The sequence below is a fragment of the Lithobates pipiens genome, unplaced genomic scaffold (assembly GCF_037356315.1).
Source record: "Lithobates pipiens isolate NorthernLeopardFrog02 unplaced genomic scaffold, aLitPip1_a1.2 Scaffold_8, whole genome shotgun sequence".
Lineage (NCBI taxonomy): Eukaryota > Metazoa > Chordata > Amphibia > Anura > Ranidae > Lithobates > Lithobates pipiens.
In genome coordinates, this window is record NW_027507903.1 from 75,182,899 (window position 1) to 75,205,902 (window position 23,004).

Below are 23,004 nucleotides of genomic sequence, written 5' to 3' on the forward strand. Positions count from 1 at the left end.
GGAAAATCCAGAAGAAACCAGTTGGTGGCTCCACAACTTTTGTTTGTCGTTACCCTAATGGCTAATGTCAGCTGCATATCACCTTCTGTGCTAAAGTTTGCAAAACATCTAAATCAGGGGTTCTCAAACTTTTTAAGAGCGAGGGCCACTTAAGCAACTTGGTAACCAGTCACGGGCCACAATGGGCGGATGACAGGTCACGGCTGCTCTACAGGCCCTCCAATCCGATCCACCTAGATGGAAGGGGGTGAACTCCCTTCTATTTTTTTTCCCCGGATTTTTAGGACTGGATTGGAGGCAGGCGGGAGGAAACGGACAAAAGTCTGTTTACATCTGCTGCTCTGTAGAGGTGAATTGAGGGTGCGATTGGGTAGGGCCGATCGTGTGAAAAGGGCCTAAACTGCTTTCACGCTGATGATTACCCACACCGCAGGTACAGCGTAGTGCACCTGTGTCTATCCCTGTGGGTTAACTGAACTTTGCCATAGACTCTGCCTGTGGCAAAATCCGGCGCTATACAGGAAGCATCAGCTTATGGGCTCTGCTCTGTAGCCATTTTCTTCCTCTACCACCAGCTTCATTCCCAACACAGATGATGTGGTATGACGGGTCGGCAACCTGTGATCTGGGCTTGCTAACCTGCCATTCCAGAGCAGGAGGTCGCGGGCCACATCAAAGGGCTCCGCGGGCCACATGTGGCCCCCGGGCCACTGGTGGGCCACCCCTGATCTAAATGAAGTAGCCATCCTCTGAGCAATTATAAGGAAATTTTTTTTAGTATGGAATCAACTGGCTGACACGATAGTAGAACTGCACCATCCATTCAGTGTGCAGTTTCTACTATTGTAGACAGGAGTGACATCATCGCAGCTCGGCCATTTAAGGGGCAGGAGCCCTCAAAGCCAAAAAGGAAGACTAGGTGAAGACGGAAGCTCCAGCAGTGGGGCTGGAGGCATTTATTTTAAGGCAAGCCTTTCATAATGTGCTAGGATGTGGGGTGGCAGCATGTTAGGACATTAACTTGCATGGGAAAAGGTATTTTTCCTTTTTTTTTTTTACCATTCACAACTGTACTACCTGCTTTAACGACAGGTATGACTCAAGCTAGGGTGTTGATCAACATTCTCCAAAACTATAGAGTAGGTCCATTTTATAAAGTCTAATGTTGCTTAAAAAAATCTCACACTGAATTAAAGATTTGTATATATTTTTAGATTTCAATATTACTGTCAAAAATACATTATATGATTTTACATAGGCCTTGTGCTACATTAGAACACAAAGACAAACAATCACTGTGTAGTAACTGAAACATTAAATATTAAATAAACAAAATAAAATAAAATGTGTAAACACTAAACTAACATGGATTGCTAATGCAGCACACACCTAATCAAGATGTATTATAGTAGAAAAAAAATGGATTAGGACTTTCTATTTGTTTCCAGTCTACATGAAATACACAGAACATACTGAAGGAAAATCTCTGGAGCTTGTCCATGTCTTTCGTCATGTTCATTCACACCAAAGTCTCTGTTCAATGTATAATCAAGCCTTTTCTTTCTTTGAATCTAGCCAAAGATCTTCTTGGCCGATAGCTCAGCATCTGGGTGAAAACTGAGGGTTTGTTGGAGTTTCTATGTAAGATTTCAGTTCATATGCTGCCCCACTGTCAACTTCCATGGACTTCCGAGAGAAGAGAAGCCGCACATCTCTATGGAGGTAGATCTTTCCTGACTTAGAACTCTGGAACCTGAAAGGCAAATGGAATAATTAGAATCACCAGGCAATTGTATCGTCCAGACTTTCTCAAACTTTTTTTTTTTTTTTTTTTTTTAACGCTGAGGAACCCTTTGTGGTCTCAGGGAACCCCTACTAATAATAACTACCCTGTTTCCCATAAAATAAGACCTAGTGTGATTGTCGGTGATAGCTGCAATAAAAGCCCTACCCCCCCCCCCCCCCAAATAAGCCCTAGTTAAAGTCCTTGTAGGTCTTCTTTTCAGGGTAGGGCTTATTTGGGTGGTAGAGCTTATATTGCAGCCAACACAGACAATCAGGCTAGGTCTTATTTTAGGGGAAACAGGGTATATCTACAGCTCACAATACATTTGTGTGATGGAAAGTGGGAAGAATGCTCCTTACATTTGCAGTCATTGGGAAGAATCCCTCCTTATAGATACAGTGGGAAAAATGATTTGATCCCCTGCAAATTTTGTACGTTTGTCCACTTACAAAGAAATAAAGGTTCTTTAATGGTCATCATATGTGTATTTTAAAAGATAGAGACAGAATATCAACCAAAAATGCAAAAAAAACACACGATACAAATGTTATAAATTGAGTTGCAGTTCAGTGAGTAAAATAAGTATTTGATCCCCAACCAACCAACAATAATTCTGGCTCCCGCAGACTGGCTACAGTATGTCTTGTGGTACACAGATTAATCCTGTGGTGCCCCTAATGACTTATTTGTATAAAAGACACTTGTCCACAGAATCACTTTCTTCCATTCAAACCTCACCTTTATGGGCAAGAACAAAGAGCTGTCAAAGGACATCAGGGACACGATTGTAGACCTGCACAAGGCTGGAATGGGCTACAAGATCATCAGCAAGAAACTTGGCGTGAAGGAGACAACTGAAATTATTCGCAAATGGAAGAAATACAAAACAACCATAAATCGCCCTCGGTCTGGAGCTTCATGCAAGATTTTGTCTCATGCGGTAAGGATGATCATAAGAAAAGTGAGGGACAGCCCAGAACTACATGGGAGGAGCTTGTAAATGATAACAAGGCAGTTGGGCCAAGTGTCACCAAACAAACCATTGGTAATTCAATGTGTTGCCATGGATTAAAATTCTGCAGCACCCACAAGGCCCCCCTCCTTAAGAAGGAACATGTAAAGGCCAGTCTGAAGTTTGCCAATGAACATTTAAATGATTTAGAGGAGGATTGGAAGAAAGTGTTATGGTCAGAAGAGACCAAAATTTAGCTCTTTGGCATTAATTTTACTTGCCATGTTTAGAGGAAGAAGAATGCTGATCATGACCCTAAGAACACCATCCCTACAGTCAAGCTCAGAGGTGGAAACATTATGCTTTGGGGCCGTTTCTCTGCTAAAGATACAGACCAACACTGCCGCATTGAGGGGCCAATGGACAGGGCCACGTATTGTAAAATCTGGGATGAGAACCTTTTTCCCTCAGCCAGAACACCGATGACGGGTTGTGGATGGGTCTTCCAGCATGACAACGACCCAAAACATACCGCCAAGGCAACAAAAGAGTGGCTCAAGTAGAAGCACATCTCCAGACCTGAATCCTATAGAAAATGTATGGAGGGAGCTGAAAATTCAAGTTGCCAAGTGACAGCCAAGAAACCTGAAGGATTTATCGAAGATCTGTAAAGAGTGGACCAAAATCCCTCCTGAGATGTGTGCAAACCTGGTAACCAACCTAAGAAACGTCTTACCTCTGCGCTTGCCAACAAGGGTTTTTCCACCAAGTACTAAGTCATTTTTTGCTTGGGGATCAAATACATATTTTATTCACTGAACTATAAACTTATATAACATTTGTATCATGTGTTTTTTTTTTTCTGGATTTTTGGTTGATATTCTATCTCTATCATTTAAAATACACCTATGATAAAAATTATAGACCCTTGTTTCTTCTGCAGGGAATTGGATAATTGTTTTCCCCACTGTAAGCTAAAAATATTATTGGGGTCAGTGGTTACCTTCTTGAGAGGCAGGAACTGCTCAAGGAACCCTCAACAATGTCTGGAAGAATCCTAATATACCAAAGCAAAGCTGGTCTAGGAAGAGAAGAGCGAATGTTGTAAACTAGAACTCAGAGAGGTACTTGTGACTTCCAGGATTCCTGACCTGTGTCTTGACCATCCTCTCAACAAGGCCACAGCCATAGTCATTAAAAAGAGGATATGACACCCACCATGGAAGTTAGGAGACCTGTTAAATGAGATGCATTTTCCTGACTGTGCACTCTGTAGCACATTGCTGGAAATACTCAACACTGCCCTGCATTTTACATTTCTATTTATAAAAAGCAGAGCACAGTGCTGCGCTTCCAATGTCCTGCAGCGTGTTCTCAGCATAAGGCCTCAAACAAGTCATAGGACAGGTTTCCTCCTCTTTCAAAATTGCAGTTTTCAGTGTCATACACTTGAAAATTTGCACCTGAATCGGTGAACGAAACGGCACCGGACTGACAAATTGCACTTACACTAGCCTCGCACATATATGTGAACCCGGTCTCACCTTTTTTATAACAGTAATTGGTAGTAATTGGTAGTACGCATTAAACTTTCTCAAAAATGTACAAAGTAAATAAGGGAAAATACCTCAGATGGATGAGGTAACGTAATGTCCGCTCTTGTGTCTTTACGTTTTTCTCAAGGTTTGTCCCCTTATCACGATTTGCAGGAACAGAAAATGTTCTTTGTCTGAGGAATGTCTGGTGATTGGCTGGCATGTCTTGCAAGTCATATTTCACCACAAACATCTTCACCACAGTCTTGTTTGGATTAAATAAGGTCTAAAAAAAAAAAAAAAAAAAACACCACATATTAAAACTTAAAGGATTTATTTTACAAAAATGAAATATTGTACCATTTAAAGCTGAAGTATAAAAAAATTTAAAAAGTCACTTAAACACCAGAAATTGTACTTTTAATGAACAAAAAGCATACCATGTGCTGGTAACTGCTGTGTTAGGTTGAAATCTTCAGTCCTCGCTCTGCCCCTGGATACTCCTGTGTAGCGCCGGCTCCTGAAGAGCATACGCTATGCATTTTTGAAATTTAACGTTACACCTGAACTGCATATAATTATTATAAATTTTGACCTCAGCATCAGTCTGACTGGACTATATGGTGTTCAGCCTGGCCATAGGGGGCGCTGTCTCTTCTGGCAGGCATGGAAACACAGTATGGTTGGGTGCTTTAAGGTTACTTTCTCTCTGAGCCAGCCCGGTTGGAGTGTCACTCTTGCTGTGCTTTCTGGGAGAGGGTACTTAAGATATGGATTTCACATGGTTCAGGGTTCCGGTCCAGAAGTATGTTCTGACTCCATGGTCCCGGTCCTCATGACCAGCCTCCAGGATGCCTGTGGCCTGGGGTGCGGATACACCTGACTTTATGTCTCGGGGCTGGCTAGCCCGAGGCAAGGAAAGGATTTGGAAGTGGTCCGGTGCCATCAGGTTGTGGAGAGGCCCAGCAACTTTGTAGTTATCCAGGGAAGGACTCTTCAGAAGAAGGCCACACAAGGGTTGGCTTCTTAGCAAGAGCCTGGTAAAGCTGAAGGACCTAAGGGAATCCAATCTCGCGGGTTTTACCAGACCGGCTGCAAGATACTGGTACCACGCCAGTGTTCTACAAGTTTTCTAGTTTCCTTGTTCATGTTCTACAACAAAGTCTGTGGCAGAGACTTATTCCTACATGTTCTACAACAGTCTGTAGCAGAGACTTGTTCCTGATTTAAGCACCCTGTTGGCTGCTAGGCCTTGTGACAGAGGGACTATCCAACTGGAGCGAACATCCAGCTGTGAATGGCTATTCTCTGGATTTATTCAAAGTAAGAAAGTTCTTTATTACTGACTTTGACACTGAGTGTACCTGGACTTTTCATCTAACCCTCTGATCCTATACTAGAGACTGTTAACTTCGTTTTTGCAACAAAAAAAAAAAAAAAAAACCCTTTGAGCGGATCTATCGTCAGTCTCTCAAGTTTCAGGGCCATCTACCACAGGAAACCCCTAGACACGAGGAGCGGGGGCGAGAGAAGGTAACGGTAAGCCCATTAAAATCAGCCGCTCCTTCGGGGGTTACGTGCTACAGAGTTCTGCAGAGGACAGAAGATCTCAACCCAATAGCAGCAACCAGCATATGGGACATTTTTCAATGATTGTAAATAACTAAACTTCAGCTTTAATGCAACCAAGCACAACAACACACACACACACACACACACTTGTTATTACACTATATTGTTTTACTTGCACAAGTATTCAGACTTTATCAATTCTCCCTCATTCAGAAAAAATAAAAGAAAAAAATATATGCTCAATATATTTTTTCTGTCCTGTTAAAATTGTATTTTGAATCATGGAAACTGTTATTTTTGAAAATCAGAAACATATTTACAGCTTTATGTGTTGTTCGAGTTCATTGCAGTGTTAATTTCCTTGACTAAAATTACTAAAATATTTTAGTTAACTAAATGAATACTATTTTAGTCTAATAAAACACGACAAACAATTGAGATGACTAAAACTAAAATGCCATTTTAGTCAAAAGACTAAAGCCTCGTACACACGATCAGATTGTTGGCCAACAAAGCATCAGACTTTTGTCCAAAGGGCGTGTGCCAGGAACTTATCTTGCATACAAACGCTACACAGTTGTTGGCCAATAAACACGAAATACGAGGAATTTTAGCTCTTGAGCGCCACCCTTTGGGCACCTTCTGCTAATGTCGTGCTTGGTGAGCATTGATTCTTAGCATGCGTGTTTGTACTTTCAACTTTTGACGGACTTGTGTACAGACGACAGGAAAATCTGACATCAGACCGTTGTCCGCCAAAAATTTACTAGCCTGCCAGCCAACATTTGTTGGCGGAAAGTTGTACAACAATTGTCTGATAGAGCATACCAACGGTCGGATTTTAGGCCAACAGTCTGTCATCACACAATTCCCTGCCGAAAATCCAATAGTGTGTACGAGGCTTTAGACTAAAACTAAATTGAAATTTGACTTCAAAATGAACACTGGTCTGTAGTGCATGTTCATATCTCAATATCATAAATAATAACATATTCGATTTTTCACTCCAGCAGTATATAATGAGTCTGGAAATTGTACAGAAATGTTTACACCTATTAGACAATTTATTTACAACTATTAGATTTTCGATTACTAAAATTAATTTTAGTAGACTAAAATATACTGGAGATTTAGTCTGCTAAAATTCTTACTCTTTCTTTTTTTGTCGTTTATCGTTTCTGATCATGCGCAGTCGCTCTTTTCTGATTTTTCTTGTATGAAAATGGTACACATTAAAAGAAAATTGTTTGTTTTGTTCCCGAGCGAGAAAAATTCTGTAGTTTGTCCCTTGGGAAATTTTCGTAAAAGAAAATTCGGAGTCGGTTGTTGAAAGTTGTGTACACACTATATGAAAATCGTACGAAACTTCTCTGGAAGAAAACATTCACCTGATTTTCTTATAGTGTGTACAAGCCTTTACATGCCTAATAGTGAGATCAGGGCTTTGACTGGATCCTTGTGGTGCATCTTTTGATCTTAGACACTCCATTAGGCATTCTTTATGTTCTTTGAAGATTACTTTTTTTTTTTTATACTTATATATTCTAAAAATGTAGCCTGGAATTACTGTTCTGAAAATTCTAGATACTCAGCCTTTATGCTGATCCAATTATATCAGTTCAGTTCATGGTCCAAGTGTGCGTTCTTTATTGGAGGTCCAGGTCAGGGGGCTCAAAGTACTGAGAAGGTCAGTAATTTGCAGCCTAATATCGTTTTTTCAGCACAGGTTTTCTTTAACAAAATAGTAAACTCTTGTTAATCAATAGCAGTCCCAAAGCAGAATACTGCAACCATCATATTTTACTCCTGGTATGATGAGGTGTTTCCCACACTTTAAATTTTCGTATTACATTTACCTTCAACCATGTAGTGCAAGGGCCTGCCTGATTACATACAAATAGAAAGTGTTTAGGTTTGACCTCATTGTATGGTTTTGGTAAATCTTAAGGAAAATTGTACAAGAAAATTGTATAATGTATGACCAGTTTATATGTGACTATATTTAGAGTCTAGCCGTGAATGTGCTGGAAAACTTGGTTAAGTAGGTATATATCTGAACTTTAAAAGAATGGTTATCCAATTGTTCTGGCTGCATTTGTTCAGGGTTTTTCCAAGGAACAAACCTGTAAAAATTTTCCTCTCTGAAGCCTACCCTGCGTTCAAAAAGATGTGTCTCAAACTTACACACACACACACACACACACACACACACACACACACACACACACACACACACACACACCCAGTGGAAGGGTGAGCCCCACGAGTAGCAGGTTTTACAATGATTGAAGTACAGATAGTTTCCACCAGCCATCAACAGAGGACTTTTTAACAAAGCCTGGACATTTAAATAGAAGAGTGCAGGCGAACATCTTATCCTTCTATTGTTGCTGTTTAAAATTTCTAACATGTTACTCTGCAAGATAAGAGAGTTGAATGTCTGAATACTTTTGCTCCATTGTGAAAGGGTCTCCTAATTGGACAAGGTCACTTACTACTTTAACAAATAGGAATACACAGTACTGACCACTTGTATGGTTCCAGAAGGAGGTATGCGATAACCCCTCTTGCCAAGAGAATCCAGTGTAATGTAACCCTGGATGAAAAATAAAAATAAGATAGCACCAACATAATGATTTCACAATCAACTAAAGAGACAATCTAAAAATAAACTGCAAAATTTCTAGCATTGTATAGAAAGCCCATGTTATTTAAAGAGCTGTGAAGCAACAAGGTTCTCTTTCAATGCACCAACTAAACCATGTCCAAAAAAAATAAAAAAATAAAAAACACATGGCACATTACTTCTGAGCAGGGCGAGGATACAATAATACTCGTTATTAAAACGGAATCCATTGGACCCAGATAGTGGACATCACACCAACAGAAGGGTATAAAACCCCTTAGAATTATTTTATTAAATATTCATTTTATAATCTCACTTCACCCGTCACCATACCAAATTCTTTTGCACTCATAAGCAAGATCTTTACAGAAGTGTAATATTTTTATACAGATTAATGGTACGTTTAGAAATGAAGATATGAGAATGGTCAAGTTGACTTTGTCTCTCAGAGCTAAAAGAAATTTGGCACAGTAGTGTCAGGGTTTAGTCCCAAGATGAGCCAGACACCTCCCTGTACAGCTCCTTCTTCCTGCCCATTCATTTACTTAAAGCGATTGTAAAGTCTCGTTTGTTATTTTTAGAAAAAAAATACATTTTTTTTATACTTGCCAGCTCTGTGTAGTAGTTTTGCACAGAGTAGTCCTGATCCTCTTCTTCTCAGGTCCCTCTTTGGTGCTCCTGGCCCCTCCCTCCTGTCAAGTGCGCTAACAACTTGCTATGGGCGCACCAGAGATGAGTCACAGCTCCCTGTGTCTATTCAGGCATGGAACCCCTTCACTCTCCTCATTGGCTAACTGACTTTGATTGACAGCAGCATTGGCTCCGCTGCTGTGTCTCAGCCAATCAGGAAGAGCGTCCCAGATAGCGGAGGCACCTGCGGACATCTCTGGAGAGAGATGGGGCTCAGGCAAGTATTAGGGGGGCGGCTGCACATAGGAGGCTTTTTATCTTCATGCATAAAATGCACGAAGATAAAAAAACCTTCCAACTTTACAATAATTTTAACTGCTTGCCGACCAGCCGCTGCAGTTTTACTGCGGCAGAAAGGCATGGCTGGGATATGCACGGAGGCTAGGGGCTCGCATGGAGGCATGTGCCCAGAGCCGATTCAAGTGCCCGGCGGGCACAATTGCTTGTGACAGAGCAAGAACCGGGATCTGTGTGTGTAAACACACAAAACCTGGTTCTTTCAGGGGAGAGGAGACAGATCAGTATGAACACTGATATCTCTCTTCCCCTAGTCAGTCCCATCCCCCTACAGTTAGAACACACCTATGGAACACCGTTAACCCCTTCCCCGCCCCCTAGTGTTAACCCCTTCCCCACCAGTGACATTTATACAGTAATCAGTGCATTTTTATAGCACTGATCGCTGTATAGTTGTCAATGTTCCCAAAAATGTGTCAAAAGTGTCCAATTTGTCCACCGCAATATCGCAGTCTCGATAAAAAGATTGCTGCCATTACTAGTAAAAAAATAAATTAAAAAAATGTCATAAATCTATCCCCTATTTTGTAGACGCTATAACTTTTGTGCAAACCAATCAATATATGCTTATTGCGATTTTTTTTTTACCAAAAATATGTAGAAGAATACATATCGGCCTAAACTGAGGAAAAAAAATAAAAATAAAAAATTGGGATATTTATAATAGCAAAAAGTAAAAGATAGTGTTTTTTTCAAAATTGTTGCTCTTTTGTTTATAGCGCAAAAAAAAAAAAAAACGCAAAGGTGATCAAATACCACAAAAATAAAGCGCTATTTGTGGGAAAAAAGGACGCCAATTTTGTTTGGGTATAGCATCGCAAGACCGCACTATTGTCAGTTAAAGCGACGCAGTACCGTATCGCAAAAAATGACCTGGTCATTGAGCAGCCAAATCTTCCGGGGCTAGAGTGGTTAATATAAGCCAGGTATCATTACTTTGCTCAGCTGAGCAAGATAGCTATCAGATCTGGTAGTGCCTTCTGTAAAATACTTTCAAAGCCTTTAGGGCTCATGCACACAGGACGTTTTTACAGCTGCTGTTAGAGGCGTCGGAAAGTTTGTGTTCATGGACACACGCTAACATGGAGGGGCGTTTAGAGGAGGTTAAAAAAAAATGCCAGAGGCGTTTGGAGGCATAAGCTTTTAGGGGGAAGTAGAAAAAAAAAAAAAAAGAGCGTTCAGAAGCAGAGGCTGTAAAAATGAAAAATGACAAAAATTTGGCTAAACACTGTAACAGAACAAAAGATTATAGCGCACACATACAAAAATGTAATTGAAATCCTACAGTGCTATTTAACCACTTAAGCCCCAGACCAATTTGCAGCCAAAGTACCAAGCCCCTTTTTGCGATTCGGCACTGTGTCGTTTTAACCGAGAATTGCATGGTCGTATGACGTGGCTCCCAAACAAAATTGGCATCCTTTTTTTCCCATAAATAGAGCTTTCTTTTGGTGGTATTTGATCCCCCCTGCGGTTTTTATTTTTTGCGCTATAAACAAAAATAGAGCGGCAATTTTGAAACTTTTTTTTTTACTTTTTGCTTTAATAAATATCCCCCAAAAATATATAAAAAAAATTTTTTTCCTCAGTTTAGGCCGATGCGTATTCTTCTACATATTTTTGGTAAAAAAAAAAAAATCGCAATTATTGATTGGTTTGCGCAAAAGTTATAGCGTTTACAAAATAGGGGATAGTTTTATAGCATTTTTATTAATTAGTTTTATAGCATTTTTATTCATTTTTTTACTAGTAATGGCAGCGATCAGCGATTTTTATTGTGACTGCGACGTTATGGTGGACACATCGGACATTTTTGACACATTTTTGGGACCATTGTCATTTATACAGCAATCAGTGCTATTTAAATGCACCGATTCCTGTGTAAATGACATTGGCAGTGAAGGAGTTAACCACTAGGGGGCAGTGTAGGGGTTATGTATAACGTTATGTGTTTTTTTATTGTAGGGGGCGTGGCCTGGCATGTGACGTCACTGATCGTCTTTCCCTATATCAACAGACGATCGGTGACAGCCACAGTAGGAAGCACGGGGAGAGGTTTGTTTACACAGACCTCTCCTCGTTCTTCAGCTCTGTGACCCAATCGCAGGACACCAGCGGTGATCGGGTCCACTGGTCCCGTGGCCACGGTCACGGAGCTCAGGACCGGGTCCTGAGCTCCCGACCCACGGCTGGCCACAGGTACAGGTACGTGCTTGTGCCCAGCCGTGCCATTCTGCCGACGTATATGTGCAGGAGGTGGTCCTTAAGTGGTTAAAGCACCTGAAAATAATGGCATAATTTGATTCATAGTTAGGGTATGCCCCCCCAAGTCTTTGTCTGTTATAGGGGTTCCGACCAGTTCCCTTGGGATGGAGCAGCCCATCATCCCCCACCAGTACTTCTAATTAGTTTCCACCTGAGTTATACGAGGAGTCCTTTTAGTTCTCCCATAAAGAGGAGTGTATTTCTATCATGGTTGAGAAGTGGGATCTTTCATTTCTATGATTAGTGTAGGACCCACTGAAAATGGGGTACTTTGATGCAGTAGTGGGCTTAAGCACTTTATGGCCATACGGTGTGACCAAATCCCCATATTTGCCATTATGTTCAGGGGCTTTAAATAGCCTTGTAGGATTTTAATGACATTTTTGGATGTAGGCGCTATAATCTTTTGTTCTGTTTGTATGGTCTTATAGGAGCGCCATCTTTAATGTGATGCATAGTTAGGGTGTACCCCCCCCCCCCAAGTCTTTGTTTAAAGGCCGTAACAAGTGGTTAGCTGCGTTTGGCGTTTTTACATTACAGGGAAAGTTTTTACTGAAAAATAGCCGAAAAAACGCCCATAAACGCTATTCAAAAAAAAGAAAAAAGAAAATGAAAAGGAGAAACCAGTGTGCATGAAGTCTTAGTGTGCAAGGTACTAGCTGGTAGGACTTTGGACAGAGTATACAGGGCACCTAGAGTTATGGGCGATTCTCAGAATTTTAAGTTCTGTTGTGGGTCCTGCATCCTTTGTAGAGCTTTGGAAGGGATAAAGCCTGCTTTCCCAGGTCCACATCTTACCTGGTAGCTAGAACGAAAAATATTAGCCTCAGCTGTCCACAGGTCTTTATATGTGAGAGATGACTCCTGCTAAAGTCCTAGTCCCTCTCTTGCTCTACTTCTGCTGTGGGAGCCTGCTGCTGGGTGAAAAGGCTGACTGATGAGAGAACACTAAAAGGGTACAAGAGCTGTTTGATTGCTATGGGGAACCCATTAGGGGGCACCCAATTAGGCAGGAACTGATCTGAGTTTAGTATGCAACTCAAAGAAGCAGATTTTTTTGTTTTATGCCATGAACTTGTTGTATAAAGCCCTGCTGCACTTGAATAAAAGTTTAGTCCCTCTTTCCCTGTCTGGTGCATAATTTAAAAAGCCCAGGGACGCAAGTGGATTTAGGGCAAAAACAGCCCAGGAAATCAAGTGGCTAAAGCTCAAATTCAGCTTTACCTTCAAATTTTGCACAGCTGTGTTTAGGCTCCTCTTCTGCACTGAAATTGCCTGCTCTGATTTCACTGAACACTGAGCTTTCCACAATGTGCGTTGAAAGCTGAAGCAAACCAGAGCCTACTTTATTTTCTTGCTGGAGGACATCCAGCATCATCTTGTCATTTCCTCCCCAACATGACTGTCCATAATGTGCCTCTTTTATTAATTTGATTTCAGTTATTTTAATTATAGATGCTCAGCATCACATGCGGGCATTACCCAGGGCAGTCTGCATGCAACTTCAGCCTGTCTAGAACTCCTCCAGACTGACATCCAATCATCTAGGCATTTTGAGATTTACATAACTAGTCCCAGAATCCAGCCCACAGCTTGCATCAGGGTGGAGGGCTCATGAAAAAAGTACTAAGACAGGGTGCTGCAGGGCTGGTGCAAGGATTTTTCTCTACTTAGGCAAAAGGTGCATTTTGCCGCCACCTCTTCCCCAAAGGCAGTCTTATTGCCATCACATAGGGGACCAATAGCCCAGTGATAGCATATAGATGACAGGTTCTCTTTATGGAGACACCCACCATGACAGCACTGGGCCCGCAGGTGGGAAAGTGGAGCCTGGTGAACATGGCAGGGAAGGGGGCAGGGTGGGGCGTCTATAGAGGCTGGGAAACATATGCAGCACTATAAAAATCCAAATCCCCAGCCACTTGCTGGGGATTCAGATTTTTACAGTGCTGTAGACATGTTTTACACATTTTACCGCCCCTTTATCCTGGCACCCTAAAGTGGCTGTTTAAGCCACCTTATGGTAATGCCAGCCCTGGGGTGCTGTGATGTTTTCAAGAATCTATGTATGACACCCTGGTGGATCCTCCCACTAGCAAGAATTGCACAATGAAGCATAGACACCCAATGATGACATCACTGGGTCTGAAGGGAGGCAATAAAAACCATACGATTTTATTAAAAGATTTAATTGTTGATGAGAGGGTAGAGAAAAAGGCAATTCAAATTCAGCTTTAATCCATTAGCTAGGATACTTTTATGGTTGTTGCATTATTACTTCTAAATCTAGAAAGCACTAACTAATGAGTCTTACCATGTATGGAGAGGGAGCATTGTCATCCGAAACACTGTAGAAAGACACTTTGACAGGCAATGTCATATGGGTTGGGCAGAAAACTCCACTTGCCCCAACAGCTGCTGTAAAACCCCCGACTGTGCCCAAAGGTTCAAATCTATAATTTAGGACGGACTCCTGAAAAAAAAGAGAAGAATATCTGAGAAGACTATTAAAGAAAAAGAAAATTCTATTACTGGGGGGCTCGCCATGCCCTCTCGGTGAACAAATTTATAAAATGATCTTCTCTGACAAACTCTGTTCTCAAACTTCAGAGAACTTTTCCCATCGTCTGCCACTTAGCACCGAACACTCACTGGATGTGTTGACCTTGTTGTTGAATGTGGAAACCCCACTTAAAGGTAAATGACAGTACTGAACTCCTAACTACTTCTGGCAGCTGCAGCAGATTGCCAGTAAGGAATAGAACATATTGGTAGATACCAAACAGACCAATCCACAGGCAGTGCATTTGTCAGTCAAGCTATACTGCTACGAATCAATAAACCCTACAAGCATCAGAACAGTTCACCACCACAGAGCTCTGTACAGACGGCAGCATTTTTTTTCTCCCCGCAAAGCAGGCAGTAAAACAGGCGCATCACTTAATAAAAGCAGCACCGATTACCCATTATTAGGCACACAGTTAACCCTTTAATAATATAAATTTAATTTGAGTACAGTGTTGCATGACCGTGCAATTACCAGTTAAAGTAGCACAGCGTGCAAATAGCAAAACATGGCCTGGTTATAAAGGGGGTAAAATCTTCCGGAGCTACAGTGGGTAATTCTGCCAATAATATATCTATCAATCCCAAAACCATTCCGGTGATCAGTCTATATTTGTTCAGATTATGAAGCTGCGAAAAAGGGAAAATCTGGTGGTGAAAAGATTGCATTTGTCCACAGTCACCATGTTAGTTCAAATGCCAGAACTATTACTATTGCCTGGTACACACCACAGGCTTTTTTTTCTAGTTGAACGAACGTTAGTACAGCGGTTTCCCCCGCTGAGCTGTTGTGTTCTGACAGGGGGACAGTCCCCCCACCAGAACACTCCGATCAGCGTTTTCTGCCATTGGCTGAGAGAGCAGATAGGGAGTTGGCCGGCTTCTGGTTTTCCAGCATGCTCGGCCGGCTTCTGTTGAATAGACTGGCATACACAGGGGCCAAATGACGGCCGTTTTTTATTGAACCGGCCAATGCTGTTGTACACACAGGGTGGATGTTAGAGGGGGGGGGAGGCAGGTTATAGAGCGCATGTCCCCATTTATAATCTACTGCCTGAGCAAAACCCAGTACGAGCAGCTGAATTTAAAAAAGGGCAATATTCATTAAATTTTGTGTTTTAGAGAAATGTACTGTAAGTACGCACATTACGTAATAAGGCTGCAGGAAACCTACCTCAAAATTTCCCAGAAGACTAAGACAAGGAGCAGGTGGAGCGCTGCAACTGAGTTGTCGGTCAGAGCTGCATTCTGAACCCTCTTCTTTTTTCTCACAGGAACGTTGTCTGTTGGATTAAAAAACAATATATAATTATTATTTTGTCTTCATGGTCACAAACCCAAAATAGCTGTAATGAGCCTAAACCCAATATAAATTATTTCAATTGGACAGCTAATTTGCAACCAAAGATTTAGGTCTCTGATCTGCAGTAAGAGATACAACCAAACTTTGTACTGTAAACTAACCAATTAAATGACACTGAGTGCTATTAGATTTCCAGCGGCCGGCCTTCCCCACCAATATAAACAGCAGGAGGGTAGGCCCGGTGCTGCTCATGTGGGGGGGGGGTGTAGGGAAGGCAGATTATTTTGTTACTATAGGAGGGGAATCCAATGCCATTAAATTCATAATGGAAAACACTTAAGCATTTTATAATTAAAAATAGTTTATGTGTAATTAGCTCCCAGACCCCTAAAGGATGATGTACTTATAATGTAGACAACATACTTGTCAACATGTTGATCTGTACATTTACAATTTCAAATGAGCAATAGCGAGGTGTTTTGCATACATTACTAAGACGCCTTATTGTACACAGGCACCATACTAAAATGGCACAGATTTACAAAGCCTGGTGTGAGAAATCCAGCGCAGAATAGGAGCAGTAGGTGATAATTCTGCTGGTTTACAGCATCTTAAACAAAAGAACCCCATCTAGTGGACAAATATTGTATTGCACTTTTTTTACCTTTTGCCCTGGTCCACACTAGTTCGGCTTTGAAATCACAATGCACCTCTGATTTCATTGCAATTTCGTTTAACAGAGAACTACGCAAGTCACAAAGAAATCGTAAAAAAGTAGTCCAGTCTTTTTCAAAGTTGCTGCGACATGAGTCGTGACAATTTTAACAGTTCCATTGCTGATAAAGGAGTGTGACTTGTCATGCGATTTGTAACTGTCAAATCACGACAAACCGCACCAGCGTAAATGAAGGCTATTAAGTATAAGGAAAGGCTAAATGTTTTTTTTCAGTTTTGGAGTGAGTGGAGAGTGATTAGAACACCCGTCAGGATTTATTGCCGTCTTTGCTCCCATTAGGGAGAGTCACCCTCTCCATTTGTCAGGTTTACTGTTATCATTGAAAGTAAAAAAAAAAAAAAAAAAATCCCACATTTGGGGTTCGCTGAACAGTAAGAGATGGGAAATCTTCCAGTGGGGAATACTAGATCTGGTGAATGGAAATCTCCCCGATGGGATGCAGATGGCAAAAACTGACAGGGGTTATAACCCCCTCATTACGCTATCCAAAATGACTTCAGATCAGACTCATCACTTCAGCAGCTCTCTGTAGCATAATGTGCTGTGTATATTTACATCTCCTTTGGGTGAACACAATACCGTTCCTGTGAGATGTTTAGATTTTTATGGGCCTCACATATATTAACTTCGTCCAATAAAGCCACAGCTTCCTGCACTAACCACAAAACTCACAGTATAAAGGATTCGCAAAACATATCTAGAAGGGCTTCACTCTGCGTGCTTGAAGTAGGTCTATATAAGGGATATGCAATTAGCGGACCTCCAGCTGTTGCAGAACTACAAGTCCCATCAGGCATAGCAAGACTGACAGCCACAAGCATGACACCCAGAGGCAGAGGCATGATGGGACTTGTAGTTTTGCAACAGCTGGAGGTCTGCTAATTGCATATGCCTGGTCTATATAATCAAGTGGGGAAAATGAGGTGCGGCATGATCCCCATTAACCTACAGTATATGTTGGGCATTTTCAACTAGGGTTCCTTAAAGGAGAAGTTCACCTTTGGAACAAGTTTCATGTTCTACCTGTATTTAGGATGGAATATGTAACATCTCCCCTCCTCCTGCTCTCCCCTCCCTGTGACAGTGGACCTGGGATCTTCTCCCTGCACCCGCTGTCACAATTTAGAAATAGCGCAGTCACGCAGGACTCTGCCCACGCAGCTGCATAATTCATTTACAGAGTTCTGTAAATTAATGAAGTACAAGTACCGTCATCTGCCATGGCCAACAGCTTGTAGTACACAATGAACTACAAGGGTGCTGGTGAGTGCTCTTGTAGTCCATTGAAATCAAAGGCATGGGCAGACAATGTACTGAGAATCTGCAGGATCCTCAGCAGATTGCAGGTGCAATGCCTTTCTGGCTGCAGAGCAAAAAAAATAAAAAAACTTGAACTTGGCCTTTAAGTCATGGCTGATTGACCCTACATCTGAGGTCTGCATTATTCCACGCCCAATGGCATAACACCAATGAGCTTTTTAGCAGTCTGGAAGTTTGGCATTCTGATCACTAACCACCAATAAAAGGAGCCATTTTGCAAATAATTCTAGTTTAATAAATGTTAACGGGGGGTTCCCTGAGACCTAACATTTTCTTAAAGGGTCCATCTGGGATAAGAATGTTGGAAAGGGCTGATTTATGCTGTTACATGAAAGTGAAACAACTAAGTGAATGTTTGGAAATATGATCATTAAAACTACAGAGAAATTAGACACACACACACACACACACACACACACACACACACACACAGTGCTGTGAAAAGGTATTTGCCCCCTTTTTGATTTATTTATTTATTTTTTTGCATATTTATCACACTTAAATGACTCGGGTCATCAAACAAATTGTATTATTACACAAAGACCCGAGTAGAGTACAAAATGCTGTTTTTAAATGATGGTTTCATTTATTAAGGCAAAAAAGCTGCCTGGCTTTATGTGAAAAGTAATTGCCCCCTAAACCTAATAACTGGCTGTGCCACCCTTGGTAGCAACAACTGCAATCAGGCATTTAGGATAACTGGCAATGAGTTTTTCACATTGCTGTGGAGCAATTTTGGCCCACTCTTCTTTGCAGAATTGTTTTAATCCAGCCACATTGGAGGGTTTTCTAGCATGAACGCCCCGTGTAAGGTCATAATTATTATTATTATACAGGTTTTATATAGCACCAACAGTTTGCTCAGCGCTTTACAACATGAGATACGGCATCTCAATTGGATTTAAGTCTGGGCTTTGACTAGGCCACGTCAAAACCTACATTTGGCTTTGTTGTGTGTGCTCTGTTGTGTTTCGGATCATTGTCCTGCTGCATAACCCAAGTGCACTTGAGCTTGAGGTCACGAACTGATGATAGAGCTCAGAATTCATGGTTCCATCAATTATAGCAAGTCGTCTAGGACTTGAAGCTGCAAAGCAGCCGCAGACCATCATGCTACCACCACCATGATTGGGCAGCCAAAACAACATCACAAATGGATTTAAAGCCTTTACATAACAGGTGAATATAGTAAGCACACGACAGTTATGATTTATCCCAACCCCTGTCATTGTTAGACAGGTCAGCAGGTAAATATTAAAAGTGTGAGAACCTTAAAAAAAAAAAAAAAACAGTAATTTCATCAACTAAATCCCATCCCCATTTTAAGGCTGGCCATACAGTACATACATTTCTTGAACAATTTTTTTTTAGATTTACCAAAACCATAACCACTTTCTTCAGACAGGGCCATGGGCTACACAGCTGAAGGTAATTCTAAAGGAATTAGAAGAAAATTGTATAATATATGGCGAAGCCTAACCACATGCTGTTCTCAGAATTCAGTATTTATTAGCTTTTTTTGGGGATTTTCTTTATCACCCTAGCAAGCTCACAGAAGATCTGCACAACCTTACATTTATACATTGCTGGCATTTTTTGGTGTAACACTGAACACCCTTATTTAAGAGGTATCCCAACAATGTACTGGAAAAAGAAAGGTTTAGGAAGAGAAGAAGAAAAAAAAAAAATATATACAAAAATATAAATACCTCCTTGTGGATAAACCTTTAAATTGTAGTAAGGAAGTGTCCAGATCAAAATACCCTGACTGCGTTTTTCTTTGTGGAACCTAGGTGAAATAAAAAGATTCTTTCATCTGGTAAACCCTGGCTTTCAACAAACATCAAACTCCCAATCTGCAAAAATAATCTGGATTTCCAAAGACTCTCAGCGAACCTTTAGATATTTCGACAGATGACCAAAGAGAATGTTCTGACTTTAGCTTCAATGTAGTAATATGCTGCTAAGTGTGTAGCAAGCATGTAACAGTAAGTCTGTAGCACATATAGAAGATGAAAACTCAATCTAAAAAAGTATCTGAAGCGGTATTTCCGCAGAAAAAAAATCAAATGTCTTAAATACGAGGAAGGGAAGCAATGAGAGCTACAATCCCACTTATGTCTGTTATGCTAAAGAGCTGTGTGTATGTATTGTTCTCATATTAAATAGCAAGACCATCCTGAGGATGCTGTAGAATTTACACAATCAATAAACGAGTCTTGAAAAGAACACCAAGACTGCTGTGTTGGCAGCTAAGAATATCTTGTGATCTGTTTAATGTAGTAGATTAGTTCTGTGACGTAGTGATTGCGCCCATACATTTTTTTTGTTTGGGCCAGCTTGGTTCAAATGGAGCTATACTGTGGCAGAACAGTCTGCCCATTTGGAAGGATGTAATACAGTGCAGCAGCTTCAGCTGCATACAGTTAGCTGTTGATGGCGGAGTCCTATCCATTTCCCTTAACATCTGGGAATAGTCCTACACACTTCCCTTCTGTGGCTGGAAAGAGTCAGCCATGTGACATCTCAGCCAATAAGGAATAATCTTTTAATCAATGAATACAAGGCATCTCTGATTGACCAAGGGGAAGAGGTGGGCAGATGACATCACAAGCTCCACCTTGGCCAATCAGATCTTGGTAGAAAAAACTTCTTGTATTCGTTGATAAAGTTACAAGGCTTGTTGAAATGCTGAGATCACAGGAAGACAGCACAACATACTGTATGTAGCAGAAGCTGCTGCACTGTGCGCAAAACGCTTTGGCAGCGGTGCTTTTAAGCCCTTCTTTGGCCGCTAGTGGCCGAAAAGCGCTGCTAAAACTAGCAGCGCTTTACTGCCGCAGTGTGAAACTCCCCTCAGTAACAGGATGTGGATGCAGCAGCTGTCCCTAGAACTGGCAACAAACTTTTGAACTAAATGTACAACTTGTATTTGCAATGGTCGAGGCACACCAAGCTGTTTTCTAGAATTATTGCATGTAAATACAGCTATACAGCATACAAGGGAACAATTATTAATATTAAATATAAGCAGAAACTTACAGGACTTGAGAGTAAAGGTAAACCTGTGCAAGGGTTGAAGGCCTTGGGCGAAGTCCCATCTAGTGAGTGGAAACCCCTCTTCCTCCAATTATTGGATGTCCGTAGCGTAACAGATTTCTAGGTATGCCAAAAAAGAACATATAGCATTAGATATATTATGTATTTTGTTGGATCATATATACACAAGCAGAAAATAGGTATGCTCATTAGCTCCATCTAGTGGTATGTTTTCATACTTAAACCTTCATGTGGTTTGTGTATTTCTTCCACTTCTGTGCAAAAGTGTAAAACTTTGATTTTGTGCTGGTGCTTCCTGTAATATAATAAGATCGATCACTGCTACTCTTTTTTTGTAAAGTAAATTTGCCCGTTATCACCCTCCTCTGCTGGTTTACTGCATTTAGCCTGCCGAGTCCCTCCCATGGCCCTGCACTCTATGCAGAATATTGTGCAGCCCATTACTACTTTTTCAATGTAACAACTGGGTTTGCAGAGGCATTTGGTACAGACTAAATTGATTTATATCCTTTGTGGCTATAAAGATTATATTTAAATAACATTTTGTTCAGCTTTAATTACATGTGAACTCACATTCTTTTCTCTTAGCCTGCCTGCAGAGTCCCACAAATACCTGCTGAGCCTGAGAGTGAAGTCCATGTAATGCAGCTTCCAGTGACGGTGTGGTGGTGGTGCTGCAACACTCCTGAATTCAGAGCGGAGTTGTAACTCCCATATAGGCTGTGCTATTAGCATGGTCACTGCTGGTTCACAAGTCTGTCAATTTTTAATCAGTACCTGACTACACCTTCGTGCCCACTGTGCCATGACAGCGCTGCCTGTTGCTAAAAACCCTCCAGCTGTGAGCTGCAATGCCTGGGGGGTTCAATGCCATAAATTAAGGAGGATTTGGCTCACTAGGGAGGTAAAAGACGTCGTCATGAGGCTTGTGCATTACATATTAAATGGGCCCGTTACTTTTTTGGACTGGCATAAAGTCTGTGATAGAGAAAAGAAAACTACGCTGGCTAAGTTTGGCTCATATCGTACCTTGCTAGATACCCTACAGCTGGCCATACACTTGCCAATGCTGGAGCTTTCCAACCTAGCTTCATTAGTTTCTCAGTTACAAGAGAGCAAACAATGGATACTGAGGCACAAAATGTATGGACACTGCAGTCAGCCAAAAGGTATTTAATCAACCCGCAGGCTGGTCTTATGGAAATGAGCGCATGGTTAAAAAGGTGGTAAAATGTGGTTGATAAAAGCTTCAGAACTTCCCAGTTATTTTCTCTATTGCCCATCGAGGAACACAGCTTGATGATAATTTAACAACCTAGGGTTATACTGTTGCCTACAAGAGAAATGGACACTAGACACAAAGAAAACTAAAGGCCAGCCCCTAGAGGTTATGACCCTTCCCATCTCACACCTGCCCAGTTACGCTTACTGTCCCCAGGAGAACAGATCCCTCCATTCTTTCTGCAATATTTCTTCCTTCAATTGGAAGATTTTTCTACCATCCACAGGTACCAATTTCAGGCCGAAAATTCAAAATTCCAGAAGTTTCTCCAGTTTGCTGAGTGCACGCTCTCCCAGTTCATCCAGTATACTGGTCTCATCTCTGCAATGGTCCTGCAGTTGCTAGTATTAACCAGTCTGTGTTGCAGTTAGCAGAGGGCTCCGCTATTCACATCAGTTCAGTATCTGGAGACTCGCCAAGCATTGGGACCAGAGCTGTGGCAGTTCAACTGTCTGCATCTCTGAAGACTCACCGTTGTGATTGGCTAGCAGGCTGTCAGCTTCTGTGTCACATTCCTACAGATGCTGCTATATCTAGAAGGCTGTATGATGGGAGGTTTACATCTTCTCTTTACAGAACTTTCCTATTCATTCTAATAAAGAGTTTGTGCTAACATACTTTACTATTTTCTAGTGTGTTGAATCTCCTTTTTTTAGGGGCTGGTCACCGGTGAGGCAGCAAAGCACTATCTAAGCTCAGCCGTCCTTTTAAATCTTCCGCCATTTTATCTGCACTGTGGGTATTTTTTTAAATGCAGTAACATTTTCTGGTGTTGGGCTCAAAACACTGTTTTTTTTTTTTTGCTTAGAAGGCGTTCCGATTTTAAAAGCGTGGATGCACAAATGTGCTAGAACAGGGATGGGGCCCTCCAGCTGTTGAGGCATTGCAAGGATGGCAGTTACATTTACTCTCAGAGGCATGATGGGACTTGTAGTTCTGCAAAAGCTGGATGGCCCCATGTTGCCTACTCCTGCCCTAGAACATGCAGCTTGGTCACTTCCCTCATACAGCTTAT

General features: G+C 41.4%; 1 protein-coding gene across 1 annotated transcript in view; it reads right to left on the reverse strand.

The window, feature by feature from the left end:
• Positions 1 to 1,190: 1,190 nt before the first annotated feature.
• ATOSA (atos homolog A) overlaps positions 1,191 to 23,004 on the reverse strand; it is a 116,501-nt gene continuing 94,687 nt past the window's right edge. The window contains exons 6-12 of the mRNA XM_077468348.1: positions 20,690 to 20,806; positions 19,357 to 19,436; positions 15,463 to 15,571; positions 14,038 to 14,196; positions 8,373 to 8,441; positions 4,366 to 4,559; positions 1,191 to 1,753 (exon numbers count right to left, since the gene is read on the reverse strand). Of these exons, the coding sequence (XP_077324474.1) occupies positions 1,600 to 1,753; positions 4,366 to 4,559; positions 8,373 to 8,441; positions 14,038 to 14,196; positions 15,463 to 15,571; positions 19,357 to 19,436; positions 20,690 to 20,806 (882 nt within the window). The 3' untranslated portion in view covers positions 1,191 to 1,599. The remainder of the gene's footprint in view (positions 1,754 to 4,365; positions 4,560 to 8,372; positions 8,442 to 14,037; positions 14,197 to 15,462; positions 15,572 to 19,356; positions 19,437 to 20,689; positions 20,807 to 23,004) is intronic.